The 16,502-nt window shown below is 41.0% G+C and overlaps 2 protein-coding genes across 4 annotated transcripts in view; both read left to right on the top strand.

Annotated features, from left to right (window-relative positions):
* The first annotated feature begins 214 nt into the window (after positions 1-214).
* On the top strand, positions 215-3,135 carry bet1l (Bet1 golgi vesicular membrane trafficking protein-like). Of its 2 annotated transcripts, none has more exons than XM_056282095.1 (4): positions 215-233; positions 630-715; positions 1,007-1,063; positions 1,330-3,135. In XM_056282095.1, the coding sequence occupies exons 1-4, from the start codon at positions 215-217 to the stop codon at positions 1,495-1,497; spliced, it is 330 nt and encodes a 109-aa protein (XP_056138070.1). In that variant the 3' UTR covers positions 1,498-3,135. The 2 variants fall into 2 exon arrangements, with proteins under 2 accessions (XP_056138070.1, XP_056138071.1); XM_056282096.1 differs by lacking the exon at positions 215-233 and adding an exon at positions 311-479.
* Positions 3,136-3,676: 541 nt separating this feature from the next.
* The window catches only part of deaf1 (DEAF1 transcription factor), a 61,508-nt gene continuing 48,682 nt past the window's right edge, over positions 3,677-16,502 (top strand). For both annotated transcript variants that reach the window (XM_056282133.1, XM_056282134.1), the window contains exons 1-2: positions 3,677-3,960; positions 11,589-11,686. In XM_056282133.1, the coding sequence (XP_056138108.1) occupies positions 3,759-3,960; positions 11,589-11,686 (300 nt within the window). In that variant the 5' untranslated portion in view covers positions 3,677-3,758. The remainder of the gene's footprint in view (positions 3,961-11,588; positions 11,687-16,502) is intronic.

Here is a 16,502-nt window from a genome sequence, read left to right on the forward strand (position 1 = left end):
CTTTTTGTATCGACTAACTAATGGATTTTTGTTTTTGTTGTTGTTGTTATATTTTGTACTTTTGCTAGCAAAAAATGGTAAAATATGATTTAAAAAATGACGTTAATATAATAGTTCCCGAAAGTGTAGGAAATTCCACATTTCAGCCAGGAGGTGGCGTTACTACACGCTGAAGCTGGATGTCAACCGCTTAAACTAAAGAAGAAGAACCAACATGGCTGACTGGAACAGAGGTAAATATGACACGTAAACTAACACTTACCGGTGTAAAAAGTAAACGCTTCTTGACAGTCTAAAGTTGTTGACATAATCTTATGTGGACAAAAAAGGACACAGCTAAACTATCGACATGGACTTTAGCACGACTAGAGAACTAATATTCATATTTAGCTAGCTAGCTAGCTGAGCTTCTGTAGTAGTACATGGGGCTTTGTCGGCTGGGACACAAGTTGCTGGTGCATATACCCAAAACTTTTTATGTACATTAAATTCTTGATTCCTCGTTTCATCACTGTAACGTATTTATACACGCCATTCCTTATCACACCATTTCTCTTCACGTAATTATTGTTATTGAATAACAATGATGACTTTAACTTACCAGTTCATCGATATTTGGCTATGCACAGGAAATGGCGCTGTTGACGATATGTTGGATGTCGAAAACAAGCGTTTGGCTGAAAACCTCGCAGGCAAAGTCTCCAGACTAAAATCGGTAAGTGACAAGTTGGCTTTTTAGTTGTCCACTAAAGAATGGGAGCTGGAAGTAGCGTAACGCTGAGTAGATGAAAGCATGATGAAGTTTTCTGTTTTTGTCGGAGTTGGCCAGGACCTCAGCAGTCATACATACATACATACATGCATACGGTCTGATAAAAAGTCGTCAGAGTCCTGAGGTCTTGGGCAAAGATTACATTCATCTCATCGGTGAACACGAGTCCATAAACAGTAAACGGATTATGTTCCCAATAGTGATTGCTCTACCATATCTTTTGCCTTGTTACAGCTTGCTTATGATATTGACAAGGAAGCAGAGGAACAGAATATGTATCTGGATGGCATGGTAAGTGTATGCTTTGTGTAGACAAGGTTTTAATCTTTAGAATGTCTGATATTTGTATCACATAAGTTGATAAGTGCACTTATTATATTGATATTGATACTGAAATGATATACCCCCACAAAAATTATGTTTTTGTTGGACAGAAGTATTGACTCCTAATCACTGAACATTTTCAGTTGTAGTAACAAGGAAAATGTCCCAGTGTTTATTCACATTGTAATAAGAAAACCAATGTACTAATGTTACTCCCTCTTCTACCTTTTTAGGATTCTAATTTCCTGAGTGCCACTGGGCTGTTGACTGGCAGCGTAAAGAGATTCTCCACCATGGTACGATCCAGCCGGGATAACCGCAAGATCATGTGCTACGTTTCAATTGGACTTGTACTGGTGTTCTTCTTGCTGTACTACTTGGTCTCTAGGATCCAGAGCTGAGCTTGATAAGGACACAAGGCCTGACTGATTTCACTACTTTGTTACAGGGTTTTTCCATATTTCAGGAAAAGTCTGGAAAAAGAATCAAACAAGCTGAATTTAAAAGTTCATGCGTAATATAGATATTATACAGCCCTACATCATATTAATCTCTAGAAAAAAACTTCAAAATCCCATCAGGAAACTAAGGTCTGTAAAATTATACAATTGGGAAATGGATAACATGGATGAGCCCTTGTGCTCCCTATTTCAGTTGGGTTTTTTTTTTTGTTTTTTTTTCCTTAATGCTGACATGATTTAGGTTTAAGTTTCAGGAGGCTAGGAATAGTCTTAGCAAAAGTTTTATCTCATGCCATGTGGGCGCACATCCAGAAATGCAACTTACATCTCAGTTTTATGAGAGAAAAAAATCCATGCACATATTTATTAGAACTATCAAAGTAACAACATTTGTAAATATGGTGTGGAAGGCATAAAGAGTGAATGTACATATGTAAAATTTAGATATGTATGAGTATAATCAGTGCAAACTAACAATTTTTCCTAAAGGTTTATAGTTTGTAAGCAAAAAGTTAATAAATTACAATAGATATGGAAACTAGTTGAAAGGTGGTATTATAAACTGTTTGCTTGGGTGGTATTAACTAGACTTTTTGTAAACGAAAGTAACATGAGATTAGAAGATATAACTCGTGCTTTTGTAACCGAGACTAAGTCAACTGTTGTGTGCGAGTCAGACTACATGCCAAGTCTCTGAAATCAATTTATTTTTATGATGACTTCACTGATTAAAAGTGGGCTTGTCACAAATTAGTTAGCACGGTCACCTCACAGCAAGAAGGTCCTGGTTTTGAGCCCCGGGGTAGTCCAACCTTGGGGGTTGTCCCGGGTCGTCCTCTGATTGGAGTTTGCATGTTCTACCCATGTCTGTGGGTTTCATCCAGGTGCTCCAGTTTCCTCCCACAGTCTAAAGACATATAGGTCAGGTGAATTGGCCCTACTAAATTATCCCTAGGTGTGAATGTGTGTGTCAGTCCTGTGATGGCCTGGCATCCTATCCATGGTGTCTCCCCGCTCACCGCCGAATGACTGCTGGGATAGGCTCCAGCATCCCCGCCACCCTGAGTAAGGATAAGCGGTTTGGATAATGGATGGTAAGGACAAAAGGTACTTGTGAAGCCCAGTAATCTCCTGTCAAGTGAGGGGCGTTAAGTTCGTGCAATTCTCCATCTTTAACAGAGAACTATATAAAGTAATCCCTCTCCAAAAGGAACCAAGCAACTAGACATGCTTTTTTTTATTGAAGGGTTTATGGCTTTGTTACATTGATGTATACCTGTTTTCTGTTGATGTTCTGGGACACCACAGTGAAAACAACTTTTTCTTTTTCACCTGTGTTTTATGTCTTTTTTGTGATTTTTTTTTTCTTCCTTGTTATTTAAATACCTTTCAACTCTGGTCTCCATCTTGACACCTGAACCACTAATTTAGCTGTGTTTGACAGGGGTAAGTGGAAAAACTCCAGGAGGCTGGAGAGCTAGCTTTGCCTTCACATCATTCCTTTGTTTAAAGCTTATCAGGAGATGATACCTGTTGGTGTAATAAATCTATAATAAATTGTACAGTTGACCTGAGATTTTGTCACATGTAATAAATGATTATATTTATAGAATATCTGACTGGATTGAGGGTTTTATTTTATAACGATATTTTTGTTTTTTAACAAGATCCGAAACACGGATCTTTGAATGTGCTTTAATTCAATGTCAAATTCAACACGTCTTTACGAAACGCGTTGCTTCGTATGCGTTCGGGTTTTGTCGGCAATTTCCGGTACATTTTCCCGTGAGTCGATGAAAAAAAAAAACAGCATTATTTTTTCCTACCCGCATTTCATGAAGACCCGCCCTACTCTGCCTCGTATTGGCTAGTATTTGTCGCCTCCGTTGGTTATGGCCGGGGTTGGGACGAGGTTAGGCTTAGGGTAAGCCAATCAGAGGCAGAGTGGGGGCGGGTCTTCACATAATGCGGGTGGGAAAAAAAATAACGCAAGAAAACAAACGACGCCATCTCGTCGATCGAGTCTTATGTTGCCCTACAGCCTTGCATATGCTTAATTAGAGTTTCTTCATTTTGCGGCATTTTGTGTTATTATTTTTTTGCACACCATTCTCTTTGCATGACCGGGGAGGGCACCCAAGCACCCCCCCCCCGACTGCTGCCCGGTAAAATTCGGCTTCAGTCGTTAGTTCGTAGCAAGAATGGACGAAGCGAACTCGGCGACTAAGGCGCTAGGATTGGACGAAGCGCCGCTAAGCGGGCCGGTGGTTGAGGGGGTGGTGGGTTCGGATACCGAGTCGGACGCCGAAGCCGCGTCGATGACCGTGAAGGGAGAGTCGGCGTACGTCGAAGTAGGAGCCGAGTCTCTGCCGAGTCCTGACGAGACCGAGGCGGCGTTTGCAGGCAAGGCTCGTACACCCCGGAATTAACCCCGAACACGGTGTTTTGTCATTGCACTGTTAACACGTTAGCTAGCTAGCATGAATGGTAACACCGGTTAGCCTGTATGACAACACTTACGTTTAGTCCAAGAGCCGTTTGAATGCTGGGGACCCATGTGAATCAACGTGTAAGAAAATTATGAAGGACTAGATTTTCATTAAAAAAAATATGCTTCACTGATTTAATTACCCACAGTTCATTGCAATATTGGACGCGACGTTGTAGTTTTTCCAGACTAAAAGGCCAAAACGACCATTATGAATGTGTAAAGCAATTGTCATATCAACACGTTGCTAAATCATATAGGTCTGAAATAATTCAACCACATCATGATACAGAAATTTGCTGATGTATAGGCCATAGAGGTAATCAAAATGCATTTCATTGCAGCCTTCCCTATACATGTTTCATTATGCGTATCACAAGGTAATTAAAGAGCAATTTCTGTAAATCAGAGAAAGTTGAATCGGTACACCTGGACACTACGTTTATTGACAGAAACGTTTCATAGCTCATCTAAGTGACCTCTTCAGTCTAAACTGACTGCAGGTACACCCACCCTCATAAATAATACAGCTGCATAACGACCGAAACCAACGATCGGTTTCATATGCAAATAGGCATGACCATTAACTTTTGAGTTTCAATGGCCACGTGTTGTATTCACAGAGGATTTGGGAATGTTTGCAATAACGGCATTGTGCACATCGTTGACAGCGAGGAACGCTGGTTTGATCGGGGAGTCAAAGAGGCCATTTATGTGAAGAGGGAACGACCATCCCTGAACAGGGGGAGGGGGGTACATCTGTCGCCGTCTTACAATGCTGTGATTGGAAACGTTCCCAAATCCTATGTGAATAGTACATAACATGACCATTGTAACTCTAGTTAATTGTATGCAGTCACGTGATTCTGATGACGCGCGAGATTCAGATGGAGGGCAGGAAGTGAAAAGCGGCATGGAGCTAGTTTAGCCCGAACTGTGCTAATTTAGACGATATTATGAGAGAAAAGTACAATCAGAAAGTGAGATATTGTAGCGAATTCGGGGGACAACGCAACCACAGGAACTGCCGCGGCCGGGAAGCGAACCAGTATCGCCCGCACCGCAGGAGACATCGCTAACCGCTCGACTAAAGGGTCAGACCCACCAGTCAGCGGCCAGCGGCCAGAGTGTCTTCTTATCCATGCACGTTACAATATGTTGGACATGATCCTTATGTTATGAAGAGTGTTTTTTTTTGACGAAGTGGTCCCTGCACACGCTCGTTATCCGACTCCGCTCCTCCCGACCGCAGACGACGGTTCGCAAGCCATCCGTTTTCGGACAGTTTCTTGCACCCCCCCATGAATAACAACTTTTGGTACTCAATAAAATCTCCTTGTTGTTTCTCAGTTAATGACGCCAAACATTGGCATTTCGAAAGTTTGTGATGGTGCTTCCTACGTAGAAAATCACTTCCTGCCTGCCCTCCATCTGTAGTTCGTGACGTTATATCCAAACATCCTGTAAACTACTAATAAGACACGTTAGCTCCTAGTTAACGGATCTGATCCTTTAGCCGAGCGGTTAGTGACGTCCCCTTGCGGTGCAGTACACATCGTATCGAATCCCGCACCGGGCAAGAAAATAACCGGTCACAATCCTATTATTAGCATATGAAACCAATTGTTGTTTTCGGTCGTAATGCCACTTTTCTGTTTATAAGGGTGGGGATACCTGCAGGCAGTTGAGACTGAAGAGGTCACTGAGACGAGCGATGAATAAAATCTCAATAAACATGTCGAGATGAACTGATTCAACTTTCACTGATTTCCTTACCTCGATTATTTAGCATGCATAAAGACATTGTGGAATATTGTGGATTCTTCTCAGAAAATTTCCAGTGAGATGAAGGCAAATGGTCCTGTGTCGAGTGAGCAAGCCGAAATGAAAGGGAAGAACCTTGAAAGGAGATAAAGGCAACCCTGGTTGCCTGGTATCGTGTAGGGTGTACAACAATTACTCGGGCAAGTCACGTCTCTCACCCTTGCAGACTTGACGTGATGACAGTGAATGTGTCACAGCACGAACGAAAGAAGTCCACGAGGGCACAAGTCTGCAAGTCCGGAGGGCAAACATCTGGATTCAGTGTTAGCTTGAGGTTAGGTTAAGGTTAGAGTTTCGAGAGTGATTAAGTTGAACAATAAGAAATTCATGGGTATCAATGCTAGTTTTGACACTAAAGATGTTGTGAATGTTTATTCAGACAAATGTGTTGGACACAGCCTTACAATTATGAGCCTGCTAGGCATCCAAGAGACCATGAACAGACCAGGGTTAGAAGGAATAATGGTCAGAGGTAGGGCTGGGCAAAATATCTATCATATCGATATCGTGATATAAGAGTAGATATCGTCTGGGATTTAGGATATCGTAATATCATGATATGACATAAGTGTTGTCCTTTCCCGGTTTTTAGACTGCATTACAGTAAAAAGACGCACTTTTCTGAACTTATTAGACTGTTCTAGCTGTTATATTATTTGTCTCTACCTGTTTGGACATAATGTGCACATTATTAATGAGTGTTTATCAAAAATGTCATTGTGTAAATATTTTGTGAGCCCACCAATTATCTCTACAATATCTTCAAAATATTGATATTGAGGTATTCGGTCAAAAATGTCATGGTATTTGATTTTGCCCATATCGCTCAGCCCTAGTCAGAGGAGAGAAATGAATTGTGTTGTGAGCAGAACTGGGCAGGTGTCTTGGTGGGTGACCGGTGTGGGTTCCATTTCTGCTCAGGTGCAATATTGACTCAGGGTCCTTCGACTACATATGACATCATAGATTATGTTGCTAGCTAGCATTGTTTAACGCAAGCTTTATAGTTATTTAGCTGTGTGTTTTTTACAATCCATGTTGACAAAGAGTTGGTTAGTAAAGGTGCAAGGGCCAAAGGCCTGAGCTGCATCTAAGGAGTGAGACTCAGGCCCCCCTATTCGGACGAGTGAATGCACGCGAGGGCCAAAGGCCCGAGCTGCATCTAACATCAATCTACTGTTTCCCGCTGTTCCTAAACTCAACTAGCCCCTACCCAAGCCCTACCCAATCATAATGTGTGAAGTAGTGATGTCATCTGTAGTCGCAGGACCCCGAGCAGGGCGAGTAGATCAAGTACCGACACCGGCATTAGCTCATAGATATACAGACGTGCTCGAATTGGTACCCACAAAAAGAAAAGAAAATGCTCAATTTTATATGAAATGACTTGAAACTAACAAAAACAACTGGCATCCACCATTGTCTATTCCACATTTCATAGGAATCAGATGTTGCTTTTGATTTTTTATTTAACATAATATTGTAAATTATAAAAGAAATGAAAATGGCTTGGACAAAAATTATGGGACCCTTAACCTGATATTTTGTTGCACAACCTTTAGAGGCAATCACTGCAATCAGATGTTTTCTGTAGCTCTCAATGAAACTTGTGCACCTGTTATCAGGTATTTTGGCCCGTTCTTCCTGAGCAAACTGCTCCAGCTGTCTCAGGTTTGATGGGTGCTTTCTCCAGACGGCAACAGGTATTTTGGCCCATTCTTCCTGAGCAAACTGCTCCAGCTGTCTCAGGTTTAATGGGTGCTTTCTCCAGATGGCAAGTTTTAGTTCTGTCCATATATGTTTGATAGGATTCAGATCAGGACTCACAGAAGGCCACTTCAGAATAGTCCAATGTTTTATTTTTATCCCTTCTTGGGTGCTTTTAGCTGTGTGTTTTGGGTCATTATACTGTTACCTGCAACTGACACAGAGCCTCTGACACTGGATAGTGCGTTTTGCTCTAGAATGCCTTGATAGTCATGAGATTTCATTGTGCCCTGCACAGATTCAAGTTGTGCCAGGTGCAACAAAGCAGCCCCAAATCATAATCAAGCTCCATGTTTCACTGTACATATGGTGTTCTTTTCTTTGACAGCTTCATGTTTTTCGTCTGTGAGCATAGAGCTGATGTGACTTGCCAAAAAGCTCCAGTTTTGACTCATCTGTCTAAAGGACATTCTCTCAGAAGGATTGTGGCTTGTCAATATAAATTTTAGCAAATTCCAGTCTGGGTTTTTTTTTATGTTTCTTTCAAAAGTGGAGTCCTCCTGGGTCTTCTTCCATGGACCCCACTTTCGCTCAAAAAGCGACGGACGGTGCGATCAGAAAATGATGTACCTTCACCTTGGAGTTCAGCTTGTATCTCTTTGGCAGTTATCTTTAGTTCTTCTGCCATTTGCACTATCCTTCTGGTCAATCTCACATAGCATGTGAGAGGATCATGCTATTCTCCCCCCAGTTCCCCCTCCCCCCAAACAGGCACCTCGACCGACCAGAGGAGGCGCTAGTGCAGTGACCAGGATACATACCCACATCCGGCTTCCAACCCGCAGACACAGCCAATTGTGTCTGTAGGGACACCCAACCAAGGCGGGGATTCTAACTGGCAATCCCCATGTTGGTAGGCAACGGAACAGACCGCCATGCCACCCGGATGCCCCCAAGCCTAGATACTTAAGTGTGTGCCCTGATGTCAGAGCCCACTCCCTTTCTACCTTGTAGCACAAACTGCTGAGTCATGTTAATTGCAAACAAGTCTGAGTTATGGTCACAGTGGTGTATACCCAGAGTTTCTCTCTAATCCTGGTTGGAAGAAGTAGCTCATCTTTACTGCTGGACTGTCATCCTAATGGATAACAGAACTTGCTCAAAGAGTTCATAGGTCAGGTCTCCCCTCATCCCTATCTTCCAGCTTGTAATTCTCCAGGACCGTTCTTTCAGACCTTGTGACACTCAAGTGAGTCTCCTACATATTCCTCTGCCATCAAAAGTTAATCACAGGCCTTCACTAGTTCACACAGGAGAAGGCACTTTATGGTACCAACTGCATCCATCCAAGCAATGTCAACATAGCATAGCTGGTACGTGGTCAAAGATTAAAAGTAAGTAATCAAAGGTTCATACAGTTGCAATCAAAATTATTCAACCCCCACCGCAAATTAGGTTTAGTATTTCCTGATACTTGATTGAATCCATCTTGCTCTCCACACACTGCAGGTTTCCAGTGCCAGAGGAAGCAGAACAGCCCCAGAGCATCGCCAAGCCACCGCCATGCTTCACTGTAGGCAGGGTGTTCTTTTCAGCATATGCTTCATTCTTCCTCCTCCAGACATACCGCTGATCCATAGGCCCAAAAAGCTCCAGTTTTGTTTCATTGCTCCACAGAACAGAATCCCAAAACCTCTTTGGCTTATTTTTTGGTTTTGAGCGTATTGGAGCCAACTTTTCTTGTGCTTTTGGGTCAGTCGTGGTGTACGTCTTGGAGTTCAGGCATGGAACCCTTCAGCGTTTAGTATGCGCCTTACTGTACAAACTGCAACCGCAGTGCCTGCTGCCACCAAGTCTTGCTGCAGGTCTTTTGGAGTCACTCGAGGGTTTTTGACCACCTGCCTCCTTGGGAATCTGGTGGCAGCCGTTAATAGCCTCCTCTTTCTGCCACGTCCAGGTAGTGTAGCCAGTGTTCCTTTAACGTTGAACTCGCGAACTATGCTTCCAACTGTATCTCTAGGAACAGTCAGTGCCTTTGCTATCTTTTTGTTTCCTTTTCCTTGTTTGTGCAAGGCAATTATCTCTTCTATTAACTTTTTGGAATATTCTCTTGTCTTAGCCATATTTCTAAAATGCAATCAAACATCACTGTCAACAAACCCCTAGCCAGTCCAGGTATTTGATGTGTTCTATCTCAGGCACATCTGATGCAACTAATGAAGCCTTTGATTAGTTGCATCAGGTGTGCTTGAGACAACACCTGATTTGCAAACGTGTGCTCTTATGAGGGATTCTATTCAGGGGGTTGAATAATTTGAGACTGCAGTAGTCATTAAAAGTAACATTTAGTGTTGAATTTGGATAAAACCCTTGTAATATTAGTTTTATTGAACTATTTAAACTGTTATTGTGTAATTTGCTGATTGCAAACAGCTGAAAAATTGTACATTTTGCCAATAAACCTATGCAATGGGGGTTGGAATAATTTTGATTGCAACTGTATATGAGTTGCCCTCACACATGACAAAGTAGCTTTTAATTACATTACTTTCCAGGAGGAATGCAGCATTATCTTCGTGAGCTGTCAGGGTACCAACAGTCAGGATCAGGAACAATTTACTGTCATTTCATTTCATGTACTTGCTTACACAAAAGAAACAAAATTTCGTTTCCTCCAGCCCACAGCAGTGCAACACAAAAGACAAAAACACATATCCAAAACTTCCAAAAATATTGTGGCGTTCATATCACAACGTTGTAAAGATTCCTATCATGTATCAGGCTGTAACAAAACTAGGATTGGTCGTCTAATACCGGCAGGAGTATTGATATTTACCCATAACAGAAACTAATGCTCTTGTATCAGTCGTATCTTGCACTGTATATTATAACCCCACACTACTTTTCACAGTGCTCTACCATTATGGGGGGGGGGTCTAATTTGCATCTTGCTCAACATCAAAATACACAAATAGAAAATCATGAGATATGTGTACTTTATGAGTATAATAAGCATTATGTAAATATTTTTAAAAGTTAAAAAAAGCTCTCGCAACATTCTCTGAAGTAAATCTCTGATGGATTTGTGACCATTACTTCTGCCAGTGGCAGAACCAGAAACTGCTGCAGGTGGTGAACCTGATGAAGCCACTGAGTACACTGAAGGAACCACACCAACTGTCAATCTCACGCAGTCCTGGCTTCAGCATCCCATCCTGAACTCGATCATATCACCGGGAAGATAATCCTCCGGCCAAAAATTAGCACCACACACGACAGCGTTTTTGGTATAAGATTCACCAGTGAAATCCTGTCTCTTCACCTGCATGAAAGTTAGCACCGTTCCTTTCCCTGTTTGGAAAATTGTGGACTTGAATCCTAACAGGCTCGAGTTTGTGCAACCTGCACAAACACAATACTTTACCATGATGATAAATGGTGAAATGCAATATAAAACTACTGAAAAAAAAGTCAAACTCACTATATCACGACCGCTCAGATTCACTACCTCCTACTACTGCACATGGAGCTGAGGCAGTGCCGAGGAGATCGACTCCCTGCTTTTATGTAATATGATGCGATGTTGGAGAAAAAAAAGGCGTTTTTACGATCTTTGCTCAAAACGGCCATTTTGTTCTTCTGAATTTGTGCCCTTATATCTTGTAAATTATTAAATCCTGCATTAACTTTTCTTAATGCTCATTTTCAGGCAAGGTTAAGCATAAATTTCGTAAACAACTTAACCAGCAATATGCACTTTTAACATTAGCTAGTCTTTATGTCAATGCTGTGTTAATGTCAGCTGTCTCACGTCGCTGCCATGTTCATTATCAGCCACACATTAGCGAGCATTATTGGCAGGGCAGTGTTGCTTGCACCATCAGCCTTGACGCAAAACTGTCATAATGACTATTAATGCGAATTCAAGTTGTGCTGTCCAGCAGCAATGGGTTGCAATATATTTGCAGTCTGAATGTCAGCTTGGTTCATTTGTCAAAATTGGTATTTACAGAAGTAACGACAGTGACCGTGGCAGATGTGCAGACGGCAGAGGACAACGTCTTCACCACAGCTGTGGCCACCTCGGGCAGCATCCCTGACCATGTGTTTGTAAGTTCTGTTCATTCACTCCTTGTATTGTACATTTGACGTTGTAACATATGCCCAAACACCAGCTCACCTTTAGTGAGCTTTACTTTTTACTGACATCTGACCAACATGACATATATTCACTTGCTTTTAATTTGGATCAGATGTATTTGTTTGTTAAACGCGTGTTATATGTACACTATATAGTGACAGCTCTTCTAAATATGCCTGTGGGCATGGTAATCAACCCCATTCCAATTTGCTTAAGTGGTGCTATTGTTGTTAATGCTTTGCAGCTCTTTGTGTAAATATTAGTGCTGCCCCCGACCAAGGATTTTCCCAGTAGTAATTGTTAGTTCAAGCCATTAGTCGACTAGTTGTCGGCAGAGGGGGTGGTGCAGCAACCGGGAAGGCTCAGAAGAGTGGGGTAATTGGCCAGATACAATTGGGGAGAAAAAAAATGGGGGGGGGGATAGAGCCCAAATGGCAATTGGTTCAGTACAGTTCAACATTCCATCCATCTACTTCAATATTATGATTCTCCAGGAAGTTATAGAAGATTTTCCAAACGCCCCAAAACTTGTCAAGCTTATTCATTTTGATGTAACTTAGTATCTTTTCTAAAGCAAAGTAAAAAGTAATTCCTTTCAGCCATTGTTAAATTACACAGGTTGTTTGTTTCATCCATGAGCAAGCTATACACTGTTTAGTAGGGCTGTCAATCTGCCTATATAATCATATTTGAATTTCTATGCATCATTATTTTTAATATTTGAATATATTCGATTTTTTTTAAAACTCTAATTTACCATATTACAGGCTTTATGTCAATGTCTACAGTATCAGAATGTGGTTATTAAGTACATTCTGTCCACTAGAGGGCATTCCAACCACTCAAAACATCTAGAAAGATGAATGAATGCTCAGAAAGTCCAGGTCAAGTCCAGGTTTGAATAAAAGCTACGTATTTATCAACTTTCTTAAGGCTAAGAAACACTCCTACCCCCCCAGATATTTAGGAGACCTCGAGAGGTGTCCTAAGTTGTTAGGAGTTGCCAGTAGGAGAATGAGACTAAGGAGACAAATTTTCCATTGCCTATTAAAATACCTTAAGTTTTGGTTAATTTGTGCGCGCACGTTTTGGTTGATTTGTGCACACGACATACAATTCCTATTGAGGAGATAGTTACGGTGTTGTTGAATGAGTTGTGTGCATCTTTACGCACCAGTGGGTATAGGCTACTTGAATGAAGATGTAGCCTACCATAGTTTTTGATGTTGTCTTTAGCGGTATCGTACAGTTTCACAACTCTGTCGGTGATGGTCACACGGCTAGGAACCGTGTACCTTGGCTCAAGCTCGTGGACGAAATCTTTAAATCCAGACCCCTGCGAGATGTTGATCGGTCTCATATCTTTGCAGATAAACCGTGTCAGTTTCTCTGTAATAACCGTTTGGCAGGTAGCTGGTAAACCTCTCGATGAGGAGGGAGGCAAAAAGGAGGTTATTCTTGCCTGCTTTAGCTGTGGTTCCTCAGACTCTGTTAGCTCTGCTGCTTGCATACCAGGGTGTAGCGTTAGCCGGTGTGCCCTCAAGTTGCTGGTTGTAGTGTGGTATTTCATTTGAGTCTTGCATATTCTGCAGATACTATACCTCTATTTATGATTTTTCCGTTTGTTGACCGAAATCCAAATATTTTCCACACCTCGCTTCTCAGATGGTCAGGAGTGGTGATCTCCGTTGTGTCCTCTCTTCCTGCCATTTCTGTGATAGTGACATTAATGGTATTGTGCGCGTTTAATCATATTGTGATTCAGACTCAAACTGTATTGTTCATGACACGTCAAAAGCATTTCACATGGGTAGGCAGGTGAGAAGAGTGAGGTGAGATTCGCTAACGTTAGCCAACACATTTATATATATTTTCAAAAATTTTTTTACACATTCGAATGGCAATTCTAGCATTTGAATAGTAGTAATATTTTTAATATTCAAAATATATTCGAATATAGAAATTCGTTCCAACAGCCCTACCGTTTAGCTTTCAAAAAGCAGATGTTGAGTAGGAATCGTACATTTTTAGAGGTCCCAAACCCATCTGGGTAAATATTCAATATACATAATTTGGGATTAAGAGGCACCTCTTTACCAATGATCTCACTGGACAGATCCAGCACCTTCTTCCAAAAACAGATCATCTGGGGGCATTCCCACATGCAATGGAACAAAGATCCTTTCTGATGATTACATTTAATAAAAGTGTCAGGAATATTAGGGTTAAAGTGATGCAACCTAGTTGGAGTAATGTATTGTCTGCTTGTCCATTTGTACTGCAGTAATTTAGAATGTGTGTTTGCAGATCGGTTTTGAACTAAAGAACATGCTTCTCACCTTTCTTCCTCCATTAAATTCTCTTGCAAAGCTGTTCTCTACGCTTGTAATTTATTGTGTGAAGACTCTCTACTCTTACTTACAAACAGATTGTATAATGACAGCTGTCCCCTTGAATCTAAAGATTTCAAAATAAGATTTTCTAGGGTGGCTAGAGGGGGAAGTTTCAAACTATTACACTGCTTGGCCAATATAAAACTTAGCAATTGAAGATATTTAAAAAAGTGCTTTGAAGGAATTCCATATGTGACCTTAAGTTCTTTAAAATAAAAAGAAATCGTTGCCATTATAGAGGACAGACACCTTATCTATACCCTGAGCTGCCCAAGTCTTAAATCCTGGGTCCGCTTTTCCTGGCCGGATATCGTTACCAAAGATTAGAGTTAATTGAGATAATTGTGTAGTCTCTTCCAAATATGTAAGAGCACTATGCGAAATCATCAATGTATTTTTAAGAAAATGACTTTTAGTCTGTTTGATTAGGTTGCTCTAATCTGCTGAATACAAATATAAGTTTAGAGGAATAGTCATTAATTGGGATTCCATTGAGACCCAAGTTGGGGGGTGGTCCTTCACAAAGCAAAACATTCCTACTCTAATTTGAGCTGCCCAATGGTACCATACAAGATTTGGTCAATTTAATCCACCTCTATCATACAGTAAATATAACAGGGAAAGCCTGAGCGTAGGACGCTTGTTGTTACAGATGAAGTTTGAAAAAAAAAATTTTTTTAACGAAGGAAATGGAGAAGGTGCGGGAGAAAGTGGAATAGACTGAAAAAGGTACAGAAACTTAGGCAAAATTTACATTTTTAAAATGTTGATACATCCAGTCATAGATGTGGACAATTTTGTCCATTTATTTATAAGCTGAATAACCTTATTTGTGAGAGGGTTGTCATTGGTTGGGATAATTTTATCAATAGTGGGAGGAGATCTCAACACCCAAATAGACCACTTACTGAGACCATAAAAGATGTGTGAGTCGGAGGGTTATACCGTTCATTTTCGTTTATAAATAATATTTCAGACTTGCTGTTATTTATTTTGTAGCCTGCAAAGTCACCAAAAGCACTCATCAGGTCAAGTAAATTAGATAAAGTCTGTTTCAAGTTGGGGCAAAACAAATTTATATCATCTGCATACAGGGCTGTACAACGTTATATATCTCCTACCTTTATTCCCATCATGTTGGTATCTTTGTGAACTGCCATGGCAAGTGGCTCGATGGCCAAGGTGAACAACAGGGGAGAAAGGGGACAACCCTGTCTTGTTACCCGATGTAGTCAAAATTACAGCCTATGGGTTAGCGTAAAGGAGCCGGATCCAACTAAGAAAATTTCCCCCTATACTAAACCTTTGTAGGATGTCAAATAAATACTGCCACTCCGTTCTGTAAAAGGCCTTCTCAGCATCCAATGACAGAATACCATTACCCGTGCTGCCAGATTTTTCAAAAGCTATATTAAGTACTCATTGAATATTGTGAAAGCCTTGCCTTCCCTGGACAAATCTGTTCTGGTCAGAATGAACCATTTTTGGCAAGAGTACCTCTAGTCTTCTAGCTAGTACCTTACAAAGAATTTTGTATCATTATTAAGAAGCAAAATGGGTGTATAAGATCCACAAAGGGTCGGTGTTTTCCCTGCTTTCAACAGTAGAGTAATTGCTGCCATATTAGGAGAGGGAGGAAGGGATCCTTTATCAAAAGATTCTTGAAACATATTAAGTAGAGGCGGTATTAGTTTTGTCTAGAAAGTTTTATATATTTCAGTTGGGATCCCATCTGTTCCAGGAGTTTTCCCCCCCATCATACTACATATAGCCTCAGACAATTCTTCAGCCTTTAGGTCGAGCTCTAGAGAGGCCAGGGAGTCTTCATTTAGGAGTTTGAAGTCTAACAAATCCAGAAATTCCTTTTGTTTTTGCAGAACTGAGGCTCAATAGTCTGAACTATACAAATTATGATAGAAACAAGAAAGCCTCATTAATTTCTTTGGGATCCACGGTCACCATACCCTTACCTGCTTGAATTGAGTTTATTGCCCTTTCAGCTTCCAGCTGTTAAGTATGCCAGGCTAGGAGCTTACTAGCAGCAGATGTCTGGTCCTATTATTCAAAATACTAATCAATTTGTGGTCCAATAAAATCCATGAATTCTGGGTCCCCAAGCCAGAATGACTGACGATGCCATCTTGGGGAATAATGCAATGAGTTGGGCATATTCAAAATAAATGAAACCGAAACATGGTCCGAAATTATTATACTATCATATCAGCAACATGTAATTATGTATACTCAAGTAGCAAAGACCAAATAGTAATCAGTTCTGGAGAATGTCTGACAAGTACTGGAATAACACGAGAAGGTTAGCTGATCAGGATATTATCTTCTCCATGCATCCCCGCGACCCTGAGAGCAGGATAAGCAATTCGGATAATGGATG

The sequence above is a fragment of the Lampris incognitus genome, chromosome 6 (genome assembly GCF_029633865.1).
Source record: "Lampris incognitus isolate fLamInc1 chromosome 6, fLamInc1.hap2, whole genome shotgun sequence".
Taxonomy (NCBI): Eukaryota; Metazoa; Chordata; class Actinopteri; order Lampriformes; family Lampridae; genus Lampris; species Lampris incognitus.